The 16754-nt window shown below is 41.8% G+C and overlaps 1 protein-coding gene across 39 annotated transcripts in view; it reads right to left on the reverse strand.

Annotated features, from left to right (window-relative positions):
• ADGRL2 (adhesion G protein-coupled receptor L2) overlaps nt 1-16754 on the reverse strand; it is a 258675-nt gene that overhangs the window by 71643 nt on the left and 170278 nt on the right. For 26 of the 39 annotated variants that reach the window (XM_040360600.1, XM_040360602.1, XM_040360599.1 and 23 more), the window contains exons 5-6: nt 7898-7912; nt 6230-7030 (exon numbers count right to left, since the gene is read on the reverse strand). In XM_040360600.1, the coding sequence (XP_040216534.1) occupies nt 6230-7030; nt 7898-7912 (816 nt within the window). The remainder of the gene's footprint in view (nt 1-6229; nt 7031-7897; nt 7913-16754) is intronic. The other 13 variants (XM_040360598.1, XM_040360637.1, XM_040360631.1 and 10 more) reach the window with 1 other exon arrangement.

The raw sequence follows: 16754 nt of genomic DNA on the forward strand, positions 1-16754 counted from the left end.
AGTGAAATAATGGTGTTCAGGTGCATCTATACATATATTAGCTGCTGACACTGCCTATATACTCATATCAACAGATCTAGGTATACAACAAGTGCAGCATTCTCAAACTCAAAACTAAAATAACAAAAAATTGTAAATTAAAAAAACCATATAAATGTGCAAGATCTTACCCTCAATGTCTTCCATCCAAGTACTAACCATGCCACACCACCATGAATGTGCCAATCTTGTACTAATACATGGACATGAGACATTGGGGGCAGTGATGGCTGGTGCTCCATTTGGGGGGGGGTGGCAGTTAAACAAACCTCCACCCCCTTCCCGGTCTGCACTTACCCCATCCAGGTTGTGAGTGACTTGGGCGGCCTCCCCTCTCGTCTTAAGACCCACTTCCTGTCCTGATTGGCTGGGAGGGGAAGCAGGAAGACAATAGCCAATGTTGATTTGCTAATGTCACAAGTGGGTGGGCTCAGAGCTCAGTGCTCTGCGCCCCAAGCCCAGCCTTTCTGAAGCCAATTAGAACCTCAGGCTCTAGTCATGTGCTGAGAAAAAAAAAACTTGCAGAAATCTATGCGTCTGGCGCGCGCATGGAGATAAGGGGGCAGCACCCCTGTGCCCATTATGGACTGGTCGCTGCCAATTGAGGGTATGATCTGGGCGATTCATAAGATTGTTTTTTTATTCCTATTTATTTATATAAATTTTAGTTTTGGGTTTGTGAAAGCTACACTTGTTATAAACATAAAAAAAAACTATTCACAGTATAGTAGTATGTGTAGGTCAAGTATACAGTAGCTCTGTTCTCTGCACTCTTACACTGTAGTGCTGTGTAGATATTAATTCAAGAGCGCAAAATACAACATGCCAGTGTAAAGGTTTAATCAACACTGGGTTGATATTATTGAAAAATTAAACATTTTCATTTGTTATAGATAATGCTGTCCACTAACTTAATTAGTAGTTAATTATGGTAATTTAATTCTGCTCCTTTTAATGAGCTTTAAAACAAAATTGTTCTTGAGTTTTTAGTGTCCAAATGATAAAAAAAAAACTAAGACATTATCATTAATCACCTCAATGTCACCTGACAAAGACATCTTGGATAGCTTTTTAATTTTTATCATTTGGTCAGTTGATACCAAATAACATTTGTTGATGAAAATGGAAGCAACAAAATTGCCAACGTACATTTTCCTTCAATGACACAGACCTCATAAGCAATTTGCTACTTAATCCATTGGGGGGGGCTTCAGGTTGGAGGAAGTATGTGGCGTGCACAGACCTAATTGGTCTAAAGCAGGAGAGGCAGTGACATCCTCTATCCAGGTAAGCTCAGACACCGGAGCTTATGCAGAATGGACGCCTACAGTGGGGAAGCAGTGAGGTGCATGTGGATGACAATATCTTGTTAGGGTGACAACATTTTTTGATTAAGCTTAGGATCCATTTTAGACACCTTACTGGCTGGCAGAGGTATATGAATCCTAAAGGTGGCTGAACACAGATACGGGTTTACATAGGTAGATTTTACCCAGATATTGTTAATGGCTCGTTTTAAGTTCAGTTTTAAAGCCAAACTCTGATATAAAACCCAACCCCCTCCCACCACCTTATGACTGCTGGGAAGAAATGATCCAGAGTCGAGTCCTTCTAGGTGTCCACATTACTACCTAAGTGATGTGGACAATTCCCATTGGCTTGGCAGCGAGGGTGGTCCTCTTTAGTTTCAGAAAAAACGTGATGTGAACCTGAGAAGAGTACCAGTCGAAGAGGGTAAATAGACAATGCTGGACTAGTGGTGCACACAGGGGGAAATGGCTTTAGTGTGGCACCTGAATGGGGAGGGGGGGGGACTCAGGTGACTATAACTGACTTTACAAGCCAAATGCTTGGTAGGATGGGTTACAGGGAAGTGGGAGGGAGTGATGGTAGGAACACTGTGCCCAGAATTAGGCTTTATTGTTTCAATGAGTATAGTCTATGTATGGCGTGCTTTATGTTCCCATAGTTAAATTACCTAATTCCTAAGATACATCAAAGCTTCCTTCTAATCTTTACAGCCACATGGAAATCTCAAGGGACACATTCATTATTTTAACAAACAACCATTATGTTCTACTCTTTATTGTGCTTCTTAAATTGCTCAAGCCTTCTACCATTGCAGCTTGTCATTAATCAAAATCAATGGTCATATATAATACCTTTAAAAAAAAAAAAGTCTATAATTATTGGTTACAATCGTCATCCATCAAATATCAATTATTCGCAAGCACCATGAAAATTGAAGCGTTGAGAACTGCAGCGGCCATTAAGATTCTTTGTTGAAAAATGCCTTTCAAGTGGTCTTAACATGTCAGGATCAGATCCTGGACATTCACCGCTGTCACCTGCTGTAATCTGTGACCTTCCCGGGTCACGTCAAGACGACTTGATTACATGAAATTCCAACACGGTCAGAAATAGTACATAACACATCAACATTCTGACTGCCGTGAAGAAGCACACAGTTGTAGTGATCACTTGAATGCAAATTAGTATAGAAGGCAGACCATTTAGAAATGTTTATATTTGAAAAAAGTAACCAATGGAAAAAGTCTGTCATGCATGTTATGAAAAGGAGAGAAGACAAAGGAAAGACACAAGAAAAGAAAAAAAGAACAAATTAAGATGAAAGGGAAGGTGAAAAAAAAGGAAAGAAGAAAGAGGGATGATAAAAAAATGCATTGGGATAGGGCGGGAAGGGAAAAAAAAGGCAAGGGAGGGATGGGGCGGGAAGGGAAAAAAAAGGCAAGGGAGGGATGGGGCGGGAAGAGACAAAAAGGCAAGGGAGGGATGGGGCGGGAAGAGACAAAAAGGCAAGGGAGGGATGGGGCGGGAAGAGACAAAAAGGCAAGGGAGGGATGGGGCGGGAAGAGACAAAAAGGCAAGGGAGGGATGGGGCGGGAAGAGACAAAAAGGCAAGGGAGGGATGGGGCGGGAAGAGACAAAAAGGCAAGGGAGGGATGGGGCGGGAAGAGACAAAAAGGCAAGGGAGGGATGGGGCGGGAAGAGACAAAAAGGCAAGGGAGGGATGGGGCGGGGAGAGACAAAAAGGCAAGGGAGGGATGGGGCGGGAAGAGACAAAAAGGCAAGGGAGGGATGGGGCGGGGAGAGACAAAAAGGCAAGGGAGGGATGGGGCGGGAAGAGCACACAGTTGTAGTGATCACTTGAGTTCAAATTAGTATAGAAGGCAGACCATTTAGAAATGTTTATATTTGAAAAAAGTAACCAATGGAAAAAGTCTGTCGTGCATGTATGAAAAGGAGAGAAGACTAAAAGGAAAGGCACAAGAAAAGAAAAAGAGAACAAATTAAGACGAAAGGGATCAGGAAAGGAAAAAGTGAGGAGAAAATTAAATGAATGGAAGGGAAGGTGAAAAAAAGTTAAGAAGGTAAGGGGAAGAAGAAAGAGAAAGCGGGATGATAAAAAAAAAAGCATTGGGATGGAGCAGGAAGGGAAAGAAAGGCAAGGGATGGAGCGGGAAGGAAAAGAAAGGCAAGGGATGGAGCGGGAAGGAAAAGAAAGGCAAGGGATGGAGCGGGAAGGAAAAGAAAGGCAAGGGATGGAGCGGGAAGGAAAAGAAAGGCAAGGGATGGGGCGGGAAGAGACAAGGCAAGGGATGGGGCGGGAAGAGACAAGGCAAGGGATGGGGCGGGAAGAGACAAGGCAAGGGATGGGGCGGGAAGAGACAAGGCAAGGGATGGGGCGGGAAGAGACAAGGCAAGGGATGGGGCGGGAAGAGACAAGGCAAGGGATGGGGCGGGAAGAGACAAGGCAAGGGATGGGGCGGGAAGAGACAAGGCAAGGGATGGGGCGGGAAGAGACAAGGCAAGGGATGGGGCGGGAAGAGACAAGGCAAGGGATGGGGCGGGAAGAGACAAGGCAAGGGATGGGGCGGGAAGAGACAAGGCAAGGGATGGGGCGGGAAGAGACAAGGCAAGGGATGGGGCGGGAAGAGACAAGGCAAGGGATGGGGCGGGAAGAGACAAGGCAAGGGATGGGGCGGGAAGAGACAAGGCAAGGGATGGGGCGGGAAGAGACAAGGCAAGGGATGGGGCGGGAAGAGACAAGGCAAGGGATGGGGCGGGAAGACACAAGGCAAGGGATGGGGCGGGAAGACACAAGGCAAGGGATGGGGCGGGAAGAGACAAGGCAAGGGATGGGGCGGGAAGAGACAAGGCAAGGGATGGGGCGGGAAGAGACAAGGCAAGGGATGGGGCGGGAAGAGACAAGGCAAGGGATGGGGCGGGAAGAGACAAGGCAAGGGATGGGGCGGGAAGAGACAAGGCAAGGGATGGGGCGGGAAGAGACAAGGCAAGGGATGGGGCGGGAAGAGACAAGGCAAGAAAAGGGTTGGGAAAGAGGAAACGAGTAAGGATGGGACAGGGAATTCTAGGGTGGTATGGAAAAGAAAGACATGACCATGGAAGGAAAGGGTTAGGGAATGAGGGAAAGGATGGGAAGAGGAGGGATGGGGTGAATGAATAGATAGGGAAAGCAGAGAAGAGAAAAAAAAGAAAGAAAGGAAGGGAGGGAGGGAAAAAAAGTAAACCAAGACAGACATTAGAATGGGAAAGTCCAAACAATCCAAGCAAAATAAAAAAAAAACACAAATTAGTAAATGAATAAAGCCTATAGTGTGGAGATCTATGAAATGACATTCGGTAATGCAACAAACCAGTTACAACTACAACAAGTTGGTTTTGTGACCTTATGAGAAAAAAGGCCTGCACCACAAAACATAAATTAAAATTAGATTATGGCCAAGTGCAGCCACTGCATAATTACCAATAGGGGAGTCCTACTGTATCCAGATAGCAAGGGAAAAAAGGGAGGGGGGGGCGGGAGTGCCTGCAAACCACTGACACATCAACAGCTTGTGGTTAAGACATACATGATCCTAACAAACTGTTGGTTAAGTCGTGCTGGTAAAGTACGTGAAGGCAGAATGGAGGTGGATGTATTCATCTTTCTGAAGCAGATGATGCATCATACACAATCCTGTGTGCTCAAATATAATGGGAATTTAGCACATGTCAGAAATGAGCCATCTCCTGCAAGCCATGTTAAGGGCACAATAAATAAACAGTGTAAATTATTTCTGCAACACCTGGGACAGAAGCAATACAATCTCTATTCTAAAACAAAAACTCTCAGGTGGAAGCAGTGGGAAATAGACAATATAGACATGATAAGCAGATTTTAATGCCAGTCATGAGGCTGTCATATAAAATCATTACATTTATCGCACAACATCTGTCAGAAGCAGTAACCCAAGATCAAGGGCATATTTCTTTCCTTTGGATGCAAGGCGTGACTTGCAAACATTGTCAGGGCTTTAATCCTTCGGCGGCATTAAGCCAAGTGCTCTGTGTGTGCTGCTTGAACGTGAAAGCGCCATGAGTCATGCATCATTTCACTGTCCTGAATCCTGGACTAGTTCATGTGCAGCACACAAGCTTCAACAGTACATATAATGCACTATATAGCTCTACAGAGAATAAAAAAAAAAATTAAAAATTAAAAAAACACAGCAGTAGCACAATAAACACAAGGAAATAAATAATAAATACAAACCAAGAGCTACAAAACAATACAATAGAATTCTTGCAGTAATAATAATAATAGTCTGTTCAAAGTTGTAATACTATTTCTTTCCACTTGAATGTATGTGTGATTTATTCATGTGCAATTCATATTTTGGAAAATTACTACTACTTTAATTACTACATATTAAAAATTGATGCTCTCATTGAACGCATTAAGGTAATTTTTTATGTTATTTTTTTTAAAACTATAACACACATATATATATATATATATATATATATATATATATATATATATATATATATATATATTTATTTGGGGGGGGGTATACATTTTACACCATATATTAAACTAATGACCCTAATGACCCTTGGTACCGATGCATTTTCTGATCTGCCATCTTGTTTGCAAAGCAAACCCTAAGTCAGTCTTAGCCTGTATTTTAACCTGGTATCTATTTTCGGGAAAGTTTCCTTAGGTTTGTTAGATTAACTTTATTCATTTGGGAAACTGCAAATTGCACTTACGTGGTGCAAAAGAAGCAAAAATATAGATCAAACCATATTACAAACAGTACACTGTTCCTCGTTATTGACGTTATGGGGATAGAAGCAGAAGGAAAAGACATTGAGTTCTTACCTTGGGCTAGGTCCTGAAGGGTAAACTCTAGAGAGTATCGTAGAATGAAGTTGTTATTCCACACGTACAGCTGGTTATCCCTAGGGTTGTAATCCACTGCGGCGATGTATTGATACTGATTGGGGAAAGGAATATCAACAGGTTCTCCTCGGTTCAGCTTGGTGTTGAAGATGTAGTCGATTGCATTCTTTCCGGTTTCACTTTCATTGTCTTGATAGACTGACCGCACCACATAGAGGACACCACAAATCATAAAGGCGTTTGAGGCTGCCCGCTTGTCATAGGAGGTTTCGAATGTGGCCTCAAACCGGAGAGTGTAAGGATTTAACTGGCTGATAACTATCATTCCATTGTTTTGTTCCGTCGCATAGATCACCCACAAGCCGTTCTCATCAACAGCCAAGTCTATATCAGTTTTTCCACCCCATCGATAAGGGGATGTGTCGTGGTAATTGGCATAATTGATAATGGCCTCTCCACTCTTAATTCTAGTCCTCAAGTCAAACTTAACAATGTTTCTTGTCCTCTCCTTATTAAAAAACACGGCCCCATCGTAAACCACAAATCCCGTGCCATCCACTCGGTTGGGAAGTTTATAGGTTGTAGTCTGTCGGAAATTCTGAAAATCTTGCAAAGAGGCAAATTCCATTAACGTATCCGTACGGTACGGAGTCCACGGCATAAAATAAATTTTATCTGCGGCTTGGAGGGGGTCTTTGCACCATGCACCCGCCTTCTGCTCTGCTTCATAAATATATGGAGAGTCCACCACTGTTTTCAACACCCCAGGGCAAACAAAAACTAGTAGAAAGTAGAAAGAGGATTATTTTACAAAAGACATACTAAACGTTTAGTTTCCCCCCTCTTAACCACTTCCAGCAGCAACAATATATGTTAAAAAAAAAAATCTTAAAATGGAATGTGTGTACATTGACAGTGTCACACTAAATATCTACTTGACTTACAACACAGTAAATTTTAGACATCAATTTTCTGGACATTAAAATAAGTTGTCTAAGCCGAAAACCTGTTGGGCAATGAAAAACCACACACACAGTTCTCGTGAAGTTTAGATGTTTACATTTTAGAAAGATGTGAATGGTTTTCCATTTGTACGTTTACAAATGAACATAGGCATTGAATAAAACTTGGGAAAGGAAACAAAGCTGGAACATCTCTGAGAAAAAACACAACATTTTTACAGCAATTGGGAGCTGGAAGAACAAAAAAACAAGAGAAGGAAAAGAAAAGAAATAACAAAATAACACAACTTGAGCAATGGATGAAACAAAGCAGGGAGGCCTGGAAATGTGGCATGCTAAGGATACAGGAGTAAGGAAGTCAAGCAAATTAATAAAAAAAAATGAAAATCGAAACAAAACAATTTTGGTAAAAAAAAGTAAAACAATTAGGGGAAAAGGAAGAGAGCAAGAAAACATTTCCCACAATAAATGCATATTGCCCCACCTATGTGACATATATATCACAACACTTTTATTTTTATTTTTTTTAATTGGCAGTCAACTTGTGTATGGGGTGTAGAAATGCAATCCTGCTGAATATAGAACTTCAGTGTTTAGGGATAAGGGGGGATCGAGAAGGTTAACATCCATATGGCACATAACAAGGAGCTGAGGGGGGTGGGATCGGGCTGTGTTATTTATTTACCTTTTTGCTCCACTTCTATTTTAAGCATTGGAAGAGAAAGTGAAAAAGGGGTGCAAGGAGAAAAAAGAGAGATTAACATGAATGGACCATTTACTCGGTAGTGCAATCAGTACACACACTAAAGAAGGGAATACAGCAAGAAATCCGCCATATTGGATAAAATGACGAAACTGGAACACCTAGTGAAAAAAAAGTTGTTATACAATCAACGGTGAATCATATGAGTGGATACCTGACAACCTTTCAATATGAAAAGGATCAGTGGTGGGGGGCATGCACTAAACAGATAATTCAACCGACTGTTTGTGAACAAAAATCGCTTAATGCTGGGCTCTGATAACTGTGGAATGTTTAATTTCCCCTGAGACAAATGACTGCTACAGAAAGTGTCCAGACCATCTAAAAAAAATCCAAGTTGGGCTCACTATTGGTTTTATAAATTCTGTGAGGCAGAAAATGGCTACCTCAAGAAGTTTAACACTATTTAAGAGGACTCACTGGCTAAGCCTACAAAATGGTTGCTTCTTCTATACGATGACATTTTCACTTGAATATTGAAAAAAACATATGAAGCATCAAGCACAAGTTTGCTTCTATACAAATATAAAATTGTAAAAAAAATTGATAAAACAATGAACTGGTTCCATGGTAGCCAACCATATTTGCTTCAATTTAAAATCCTGCACTAGGAAAACTGTAAAATATGGTTGGTTGCCAATGATGACCAATCTACTCTGTGGTTCCTCGGTTTTCTCAAAAGCCTGCTCTTGTAAGGGTTTTCAAAAATGTCCCAGAAGGTAAATCAATGGGTGCCAAGCCTTGGAATGATGTACTCCAGGGCTGGATAGTGTTGACATAACAATTTGGCAAGGAAGGCTGCACATACATTTTTCAACCTTGAAAGCATTCGCTACCCCCCTCCTAAAGTTATAAACTTCCCTTGTATTTAGGTTTATGGTGAAATAAAAAGTGAAAAACTAGGGCTTAACTATAGTATAATGCCCAATTAAAAATCCTGCAAAGTAATTCTCTATTGGTTATCTTATTGGAAGGTTGGGGATAAGGCCAACATGTCTGCCACTGCTGACCCTTGCCAGAGTCAGCAGCTCTAACATGCAAGGTTGGTGCCTCTTGACTGTAAATTGCAGCTCTATCTTTGCATGGTATGACAATATGAAATATCATACTTTTCTTTCAAAATGTTATCAATGTCATGGAAATTTCAGTCAACTGGTCAACAAAGCAGTGAATTACCCAGAACATTCCCACACTTTGAGGTACCAAAATCAGGACAAGTACAGGAGTAATCCACAGAGGTCACAGCACACACAGACCACCTCACAGGGTGATTGGTGTGTACCCCTTGAAACCTGTACTCTGTTTTACCAATTTGATTCAAGCCTATAAAGCAGGCTTGACTTTGATGGGTGGCTATGAGAAACAACTAGTACTGATAATTTGCATCACTCTGTGAAAGCCATCAAGCATCACCAGTAGTGTTGGGTGAATGGTTCAGGCCAAGCAAGAGATTGGCCCGAAATTTGCCAGTTCACCCGAATTCTCTTCCGTTAAGGAGCGGGGCCGGGAAGCCGTCTGCCGCTACTTTAACAATGGATGAGTCATCAGCTGTCATCAGACTTCCCTGCTGACAGCTAAAAGGAAACAAAAATGACATGACAGGCCCTTTAAGCCCACGCCGTAAATAGCCAGGTGGTGGCAATTGCAACCACAAGTCAATTTAAATGCGATTTCACTCTTTTTTTTTCTTTAGAAATTTCATGTTTGCTGCAGCAGGTTCTATACATGCTACAGATGCGCCACTTTACAGGCAGACTAAGGGGACCCCCCAGACAACATATTTAAAGGGTTTTTCATTTTTGTTTCACTTTAAGCATCATTAAAATCACTGCTCCTTTAAAAAAAATGTTTTTTTGCATTGATACATGTCCCCCAGGGCAGTACCCAAACCTCTATACCCTTTTTATGGACAATTACGTACATATAAGGCTTCATAATGGTGACTTATGATTTCTCATGTTTGTCTCCCATAAACTTCAATGGAGTTTGGCACCAAACATTTCCAGTTTGGGAGTTCTGCTGCAAACCGAACAGGGGGGGTGTTCGGCCCATCTCTAATCACCAGCAACTTACAGATTACATGAAATAGGAAGAAAGGTGCACTACAGTTATACTTCAATGAACAACTTAAATACAACTTCCCATTATGTTATACCGAACTACAGAATGTTCCCAAAGATGCAGCACTACAGAATTGTTTACAATTCCAAACTGGAAAAAAAATGTTTAAGCAAAGTATCTTCATAGTGCTTATAATGATAGAAGATTAATAAAGAGAAGGGGCCCTTAAACAGTTTATTTTATTTTTTAGTGCTATGCAAAGTTATTGCCATCTAAGGTTGTATTTGGTTACCAATCTCCAGAATACGATCAAATTTGTTTAAACAAGAAAGCCTCATTTAACTTCTTTGTGTTAAAGAAAAAAAAAAAGTTGTTAAAAAATGCGTTGAGTATATGCAAGTTAGAGTTTGCGAGGAATGTGCCACCTGCATGAAATGAGCATGCTGCTTCATGAACAAAAATAAACTGGGCACCCAATTAACAAGTTGAGTATTATACCTTCGAAGAAAGCAGAAACTACACACTACTTGCTTTTGCGTACGCTTCCTAAAATGTCTACCTCGCTCACACAGCACTCTGAAAACTAGTCTGATGTTCACCTTGAAATTGACGCTGGCCATTCAAACATCACCAGCTGGGAATTGACCACTCAAAGTGTACCAGCCATGGCTGAGCTTGGTCAATAACCTGAATATTTATACTTAAATTATTATAGCAGTCTTGCAAAAGAATTATATTTGTTCTTTGTATTTATTTTATTTCTATAGCAGAGTTCTGACACTCTCTTCCCTAAACCTTGTTGAAAAGAAGATGCCTGCCGACTTTTTGCTCCTGAGTGTGCATAGAATTAAATAGAGCTCATAAAATACCTGAATTCTTGTTAACTATTCTTGGACAAGAGCTCCAAGGAGGACTCCGAGTTTTACAATGGAGTTTAAGCCAACAGTTCATCTTTCCTCACCCCAACTAATTGCTTTGATATTTTTAAAGTGAGATTTGAAAATGAAAAAAGGATTGAGATTGGCTGCTACAGACAAGAAACCCTGAAGGGCGCAGAGAACAGCCGATAGGCATGTCTCGCCTCCTTGTTCTACCTCACTTTCATAAGAAGAGCTATTGACATTATCCCAAGTAGGAAGAGCAAAATTTCAATTTTTACAACTTTTTTTCCCTAAAGTGCCCTAATATTTGAAATTTGGGAGCCAAATAGGAAAGACTTAGAGAGCTTCAACTTGCCAAAACTCCTTTGAGAAAATGTAATGTAACCCATCAGCTATTTTAAATGTCCTGGCTATGAAGCAACACTGCAAGATGGCTTCTGTTGCCTTCATTTACCAGAAATACCCACTGTGTGCTTCACCGAAACTAGTTTCACTTTGGTACTCAGGGACGTCTGCATTTAGCCCTGTCAACTGCTATTCCCCAATTCATTGCCGATGTCCTTAATGGCGGCTGAGGCTCTCCCATTGGCCAGACAAAATTACAGCTGGTGAAGTTCTGGAATTAAGTCAGACTCATATACAGTGAAATTTAGGGGTAGCACAGTGGCTTAGTGATTCAGCATTTCTGCCTGATTCACTTGGGTCCTCAGTTGGAAACTTAGTCAGGACACTACCCGCATGGAGTTTGCATATTATGTGTGTGTGTGCTCCCTCTGGGTATTTCAGTTTCCTCTCACCCTCCGAAGACATGCCAATAGGTTAACTGGCTCTTGCCTAAATTGGGCCTAGTATGTGTCTGTGTGCATGTGTACATAAGAGATAGGGATCTCACATTGTAAGTGCCTCGGAGGTAGGAACTGATGTGAATGTAAACAAAATGTCTTGACAGAGACTAATGTGAATGTACAGTAATTCCTTGGGGACAGAAAATGTGAATGTACAGTAAACTGCCTGGGGACAGGGAATGTGAATGTACAGTAAACTGCCTGGGGACAGGGAATGTGAATGTACAGTAAGCTCCATGGGGACAGGGAATGTGAATGTACAGTAAGCTCCTTGGGGCAGAGACTAATGTGAATGTACAGTAAACTCCATGGGACAGGGAACGTACAGTAAACTGCTTGGGGAAAGACCAATGTGAAGCTATAGTAAAACACTTTGGGGGCAGAGACTAATGTTAATGTAAAGCAAACTTCTTGGGGGCAGAGACTAATGTGAATGTACAGTAAACTCCTTGGGGCAGAGACTAATGTGAATGTACAAAAATGTCCTTGGGGCAAAGACTAATGTGAATGAACAGAAAGGTCATTGGGGCAGAGACTGATGTGAATGTCCCCAAGGAGTTTACTGTACAGACACATGTGATTGTACAGTAAGCTCCTTGGGGGTAGGGAATGTGCATGTACAGTAAGCTTCTTGGGGGGCATAGAATAATGTGAATGTAAAGTAAACTTCTTGGGGACAGGACATGTGAATGTACAGTAAAGCTCCTTGGGGCTGGAGACTAAGGTGAATTTAATTAGGCTCTTTGAGGGTGGGGACTGAATGTACAGCAAGCTCCTTGAAAGCAGGAACTGATGGGAATACACAATAAGTTCCTTGGAGGCAGAGACCAGATTGTGAGTGCACATTAAGCTCCTTGGATGAAGGGGCGCTGTAAATTTACATTATGTAAAGCGCTGAGTAAATGGTCGGCCTGTAATAAATAGTACTAAATTAAGATTAGAGGCAAACAACTCTAATACAGTTTATTATCAGGCATATTTTTATATCTTCTCTTAGTTAGGACCTTGGAAGATAGATTCACTCTGAACTCCATCAGACTACAATGCAGTTACCTTGTCCTTGGCTAAGATTTTGCTGAACGCAACCAGAATTCAGGCTGATGCTGAAGTATGAAAAAAATGTTAACTGATCAAATTTAATAGGAAAATGCATTGTATTCCAAACTAACTCCCACTGGCAGCAGAGTTTTGACTTAAAAAAAAAAAAATGTAAATGCATATTCCCTGTCACAATATTACTTGTATGAAACTAATGCCAGTGTTAACACATTCAAAATATTATGATAAGGGTTGTGTGCGGGTGAGATTGATTGAAAGGCTTGCAGCCTTGCCCCTTGCAAGATTCTCAGTTAAGGATTTAGAGATAAAAATGGCTGTTCAGGCTTCTTCTAAAGAGACAGAGGAAGCGGCTTTTGGCAGACAGCAGTAAGAATGAGAATTTGGAGGAGAGACAGAAGCACCCGGCAGAAATGGCCTACATTGTGTGTGCCGACAAGGGGACACCACTTGTTCTCATTATCCTGACATTGGATGCGTGGACTGCAAAAGGCTTACTCGGCACAATCCAAAGGCAATTTGTTTTTCAAAGCTTAAAGTGAACCTGTGCTTCGCCTAGGATCAGCAACAGGTTTAGTTAAAGAAGATCTGAACAAAAAAACAAACATTTTATATACTGCAGCCTACAAGTCCTTGGAAGTGGTGGCTGCTTCATTTTCTTTTTATGTATTTTTCCCTGATAATTTCCATCTGAGGATTCAGCCAGTAACACACGTCTTGTCCCAGGGTGGCAATGCTTACTTGCAGCACTGTATCCATGAAGGAGCAGTGTTGTCACCTTACGCCTTTGTACACACGATCGGAATTTCCGATGAAAAAAGTCCAACAGAATTTTTTCATTGAATATTCCAACTGTGTGTGGCCCCCTTCGGACTTCTTTCCATCAGAGTTTTGAAATAGAACATGGTTTATTTTTTTTACGATCGTCTGTGTGGAACGCCAGAGGAATAAAACATGCATGCTCAGAATCAAGTCGACGCATGCTCGTAAGCATTCAACCTAATTTTTCTTGTCTCGTCGTAGTGTTTTACGTTACCGCATTTTGGACGGTCGGAATTTGGTCTGACAGTGTGTATGCAAGACAGCTTGAACGGAAGTCTGACGAAAAATTCCATTGGATTTTATGCCATCGGAAATTCTGATCATGTGTACAGGGCGTTAGGCTGCTCTCCTGATTTAGACTCCAAATATCTCCCCCTGATCGCCACTATATGGGGAAAGGGTGTTATGTAGTCCATAACTTTGAGACATGTCCCCCCCCATAAAATACTGTCACTGTACTTTTTCATTCATCATTGCATCTCGGTGTCCAGAGTCTATGGAACATCACAGCTCTGGACCGGCTTCCCGATGGTGACAACAGTGGACCATGCTTGCACAATATGTGTCAGCATGGCTGCTTGTTATTTACCATCAGGGACTCAATTGACAAGGCGACAATGCAAGAGAGATGGCAAACATCCTACAACAGGAAGTGCCAGAACAAGGACCTCAGTGGCAGGATCAGCAGGCATTAGTTTAATGAAAGCTGCAAATCGAAATAAATATTGTATATCTGATCTCTCCCAATGGCACATTCCCCTGCTCAAAAATCTGGCTACGAAAAAATGTTGATTGTTCTCGTTTCAGAGAGGAAGGAATGCGAGATGCTCGGACTTGTGCCACTGCATGCAATAACAATCTCTCTGCCCTGTGAGGACTTTCGGTCAAGGGTAGAAATACCGGGCTTTAGCAGATAAAGATCTGCGGTTTAATTAAAAAAAATGTGGCTTCTGTTAATCAGCAGAGAAGTGTTTGTTTCGCTGGGGATTTCCAGAAAGACAGCTGGACTGTCAGGCTAAGGGGATCTCCGGCACATCTCACATTATAAATACAGCAAGGACATATTATTCCCAGTGATAAGCAAGTGGCAACAACTCTTACTGGCTTATTTGATAAAGCTGTACAAAGTGCAATGGTTATCTACGAAGTGCAGTAGCCCACAGCAACCGATATGAGTGACATGAGAAAAAGAAATGGCTGCAAGAGGTTATAGCCCATTATTGCTAAATACAATACTCCCAAAAAAAAACAAAGCCCGATAACCATACCTGGGTAGTCTCTCAATAGTTTAGAGCAGTCTTAATCTTTTTACCCCCCAGATAACAGCCCTTAAAATAATGTGTGGGTTTCGTGGAACCCCTGCTAAAATCAGTTCATCAGGGGTCAATAGGGAAATGCCCCTTGATAGTTAGTGGGAAGACTACCTCCCTTTACATTGGTGGTCAGAATGCCAACCATTACAGCCAGCTATATAGATCACTGGTGTCATGCTTGCTTGCTCTGCCAAGTGGCACTGGACACGGAACCAACCATCAGATGGGAGGTCAATCAGCCAAAAGCTCAAAGACCCCCTTACTGCTTTTGGAGGAACCCTAGGGTTCTATGTAACCATAGTTGAGAATGGCTGGTTTAGAGAATACAGTCAGTCAATCTAATTGGCTGAACCAATAGGCTAAATGTGAGGTTATCTCTTTAAATGGCTACAATGGAAATTGGAGGCCATGTTTTTAGAAAGTTAAATCTGCCTTTCTGTTTAAGGCCTCATTCATAGGGCCAAATCAGCCATAGTGCACCAAGAATACTACTGATATCTTCAGTTGGGAGCCCAGATGTGTGCAGACAGCCACCACCAGGAACCCTGTACAAGTCAATGACAGGCTGACAGGAGCGACTGTTTGCTGTTTTAGGAATGTATCTTAACATTAACGTGGTTAGGGACAAGTGAGCGTTCCCGGAATGCAAAATTTGTCCAGGGACAATGATATGTCCCTAACTGAATGCTCAATGTGTAGATACATGCTTACAGGGACACACAGACATGGCTCCCATCACCTTGCCATTGGCTTACACGGACATCCTGACCGAGGTTGTCCACAAGCACCTGGACACCAAGCAGTGAACATCTACTGTATACTTTCCACGCCATGGCCAAGTTTGCCGTGCGAATGAGGCCTTACCGTTTCTAAAGCCAAAATTTGTTTTTGAAGTATGGCAGGGTTATAACTACTGTAAGTTTGTTTATGTGTATAGAAGGGAGCTCCCCCCACAGCTTCCTGTCCTGGAGACAAATTGAGGGGAAAAAAAGAAAGGTAAATGCCCTTAGGTGGCACTGAAATAAGAGCTTCCATTGGAAGATTTCCTAGTGGACTTATATCAACTCTCAACCAAATGGTCAGGCTACTAAATGGCTGGTGTCACAACTAATCACATGTGCAGCAGCATGTCCACTGCAGATCAAATAGAGGCTACAACAGCAGCTTCCATGGCTGTAAGGGATAAGAGGGTTAATAACTTCCTAAACAAGTTTTGGCTTTAGCTATACCTTAAAAGCTATGACAAAAGCTTGTAGGTCTCTTTAAGTAACCTCCGTGCACATGAAGTAGAGTACATACTTTGCTCATCACCACTTGAGAGAAACATAGAGAACTAGAATGCCACAATGCAGTGGTAGAGGGGTGCTGGAAACACAGGTCATCAAAATAACACAAAGATGGGAACCCCAAGGAGAAGGCATTCAAGTGAGTGAGAGAAATCCAAGTATAATAGGCCATAGATAGGGCCAAATGAAAATCCATTGGAGTACAAAGTCTTTATTGTTACAACTAGGGCAAAAGAGAGCCAATGCATCCTGCAGGCCACACAATGATTTTTTTTTAATCTGGCGTGCTCTTTGACCTGTTACCCCTAGAATGTCATGGCAGTATTAACATTCCGTAGATCACGGTGTTGCCTACTGGGACACAAAATATACTTCAAGAACCAAAAAGCAGCAGATTAATCAGAAAGATGTTGCAATTCGGGTGGAAAAAGCACCCGATATTAGCAAGCAATATGACCAAGATCACACTTGATAAAACGATTACTCAGGGGCCTTCCCACTTTAACCTCCAGAAA

Source organism: Rana temporaria, chromosome 7, assembly GCF_905171775.1.
Source record: "Rana temporaria chromosome 7, aRanTem1.1, whole genome shotgun sequence".
NCBI classification, from domain to species: domain Eukaryota; kingdom Metazoa; phylum Chordata; class Amphibia; order Anura; family Ranidae; genus Rana; species Rana temporaria.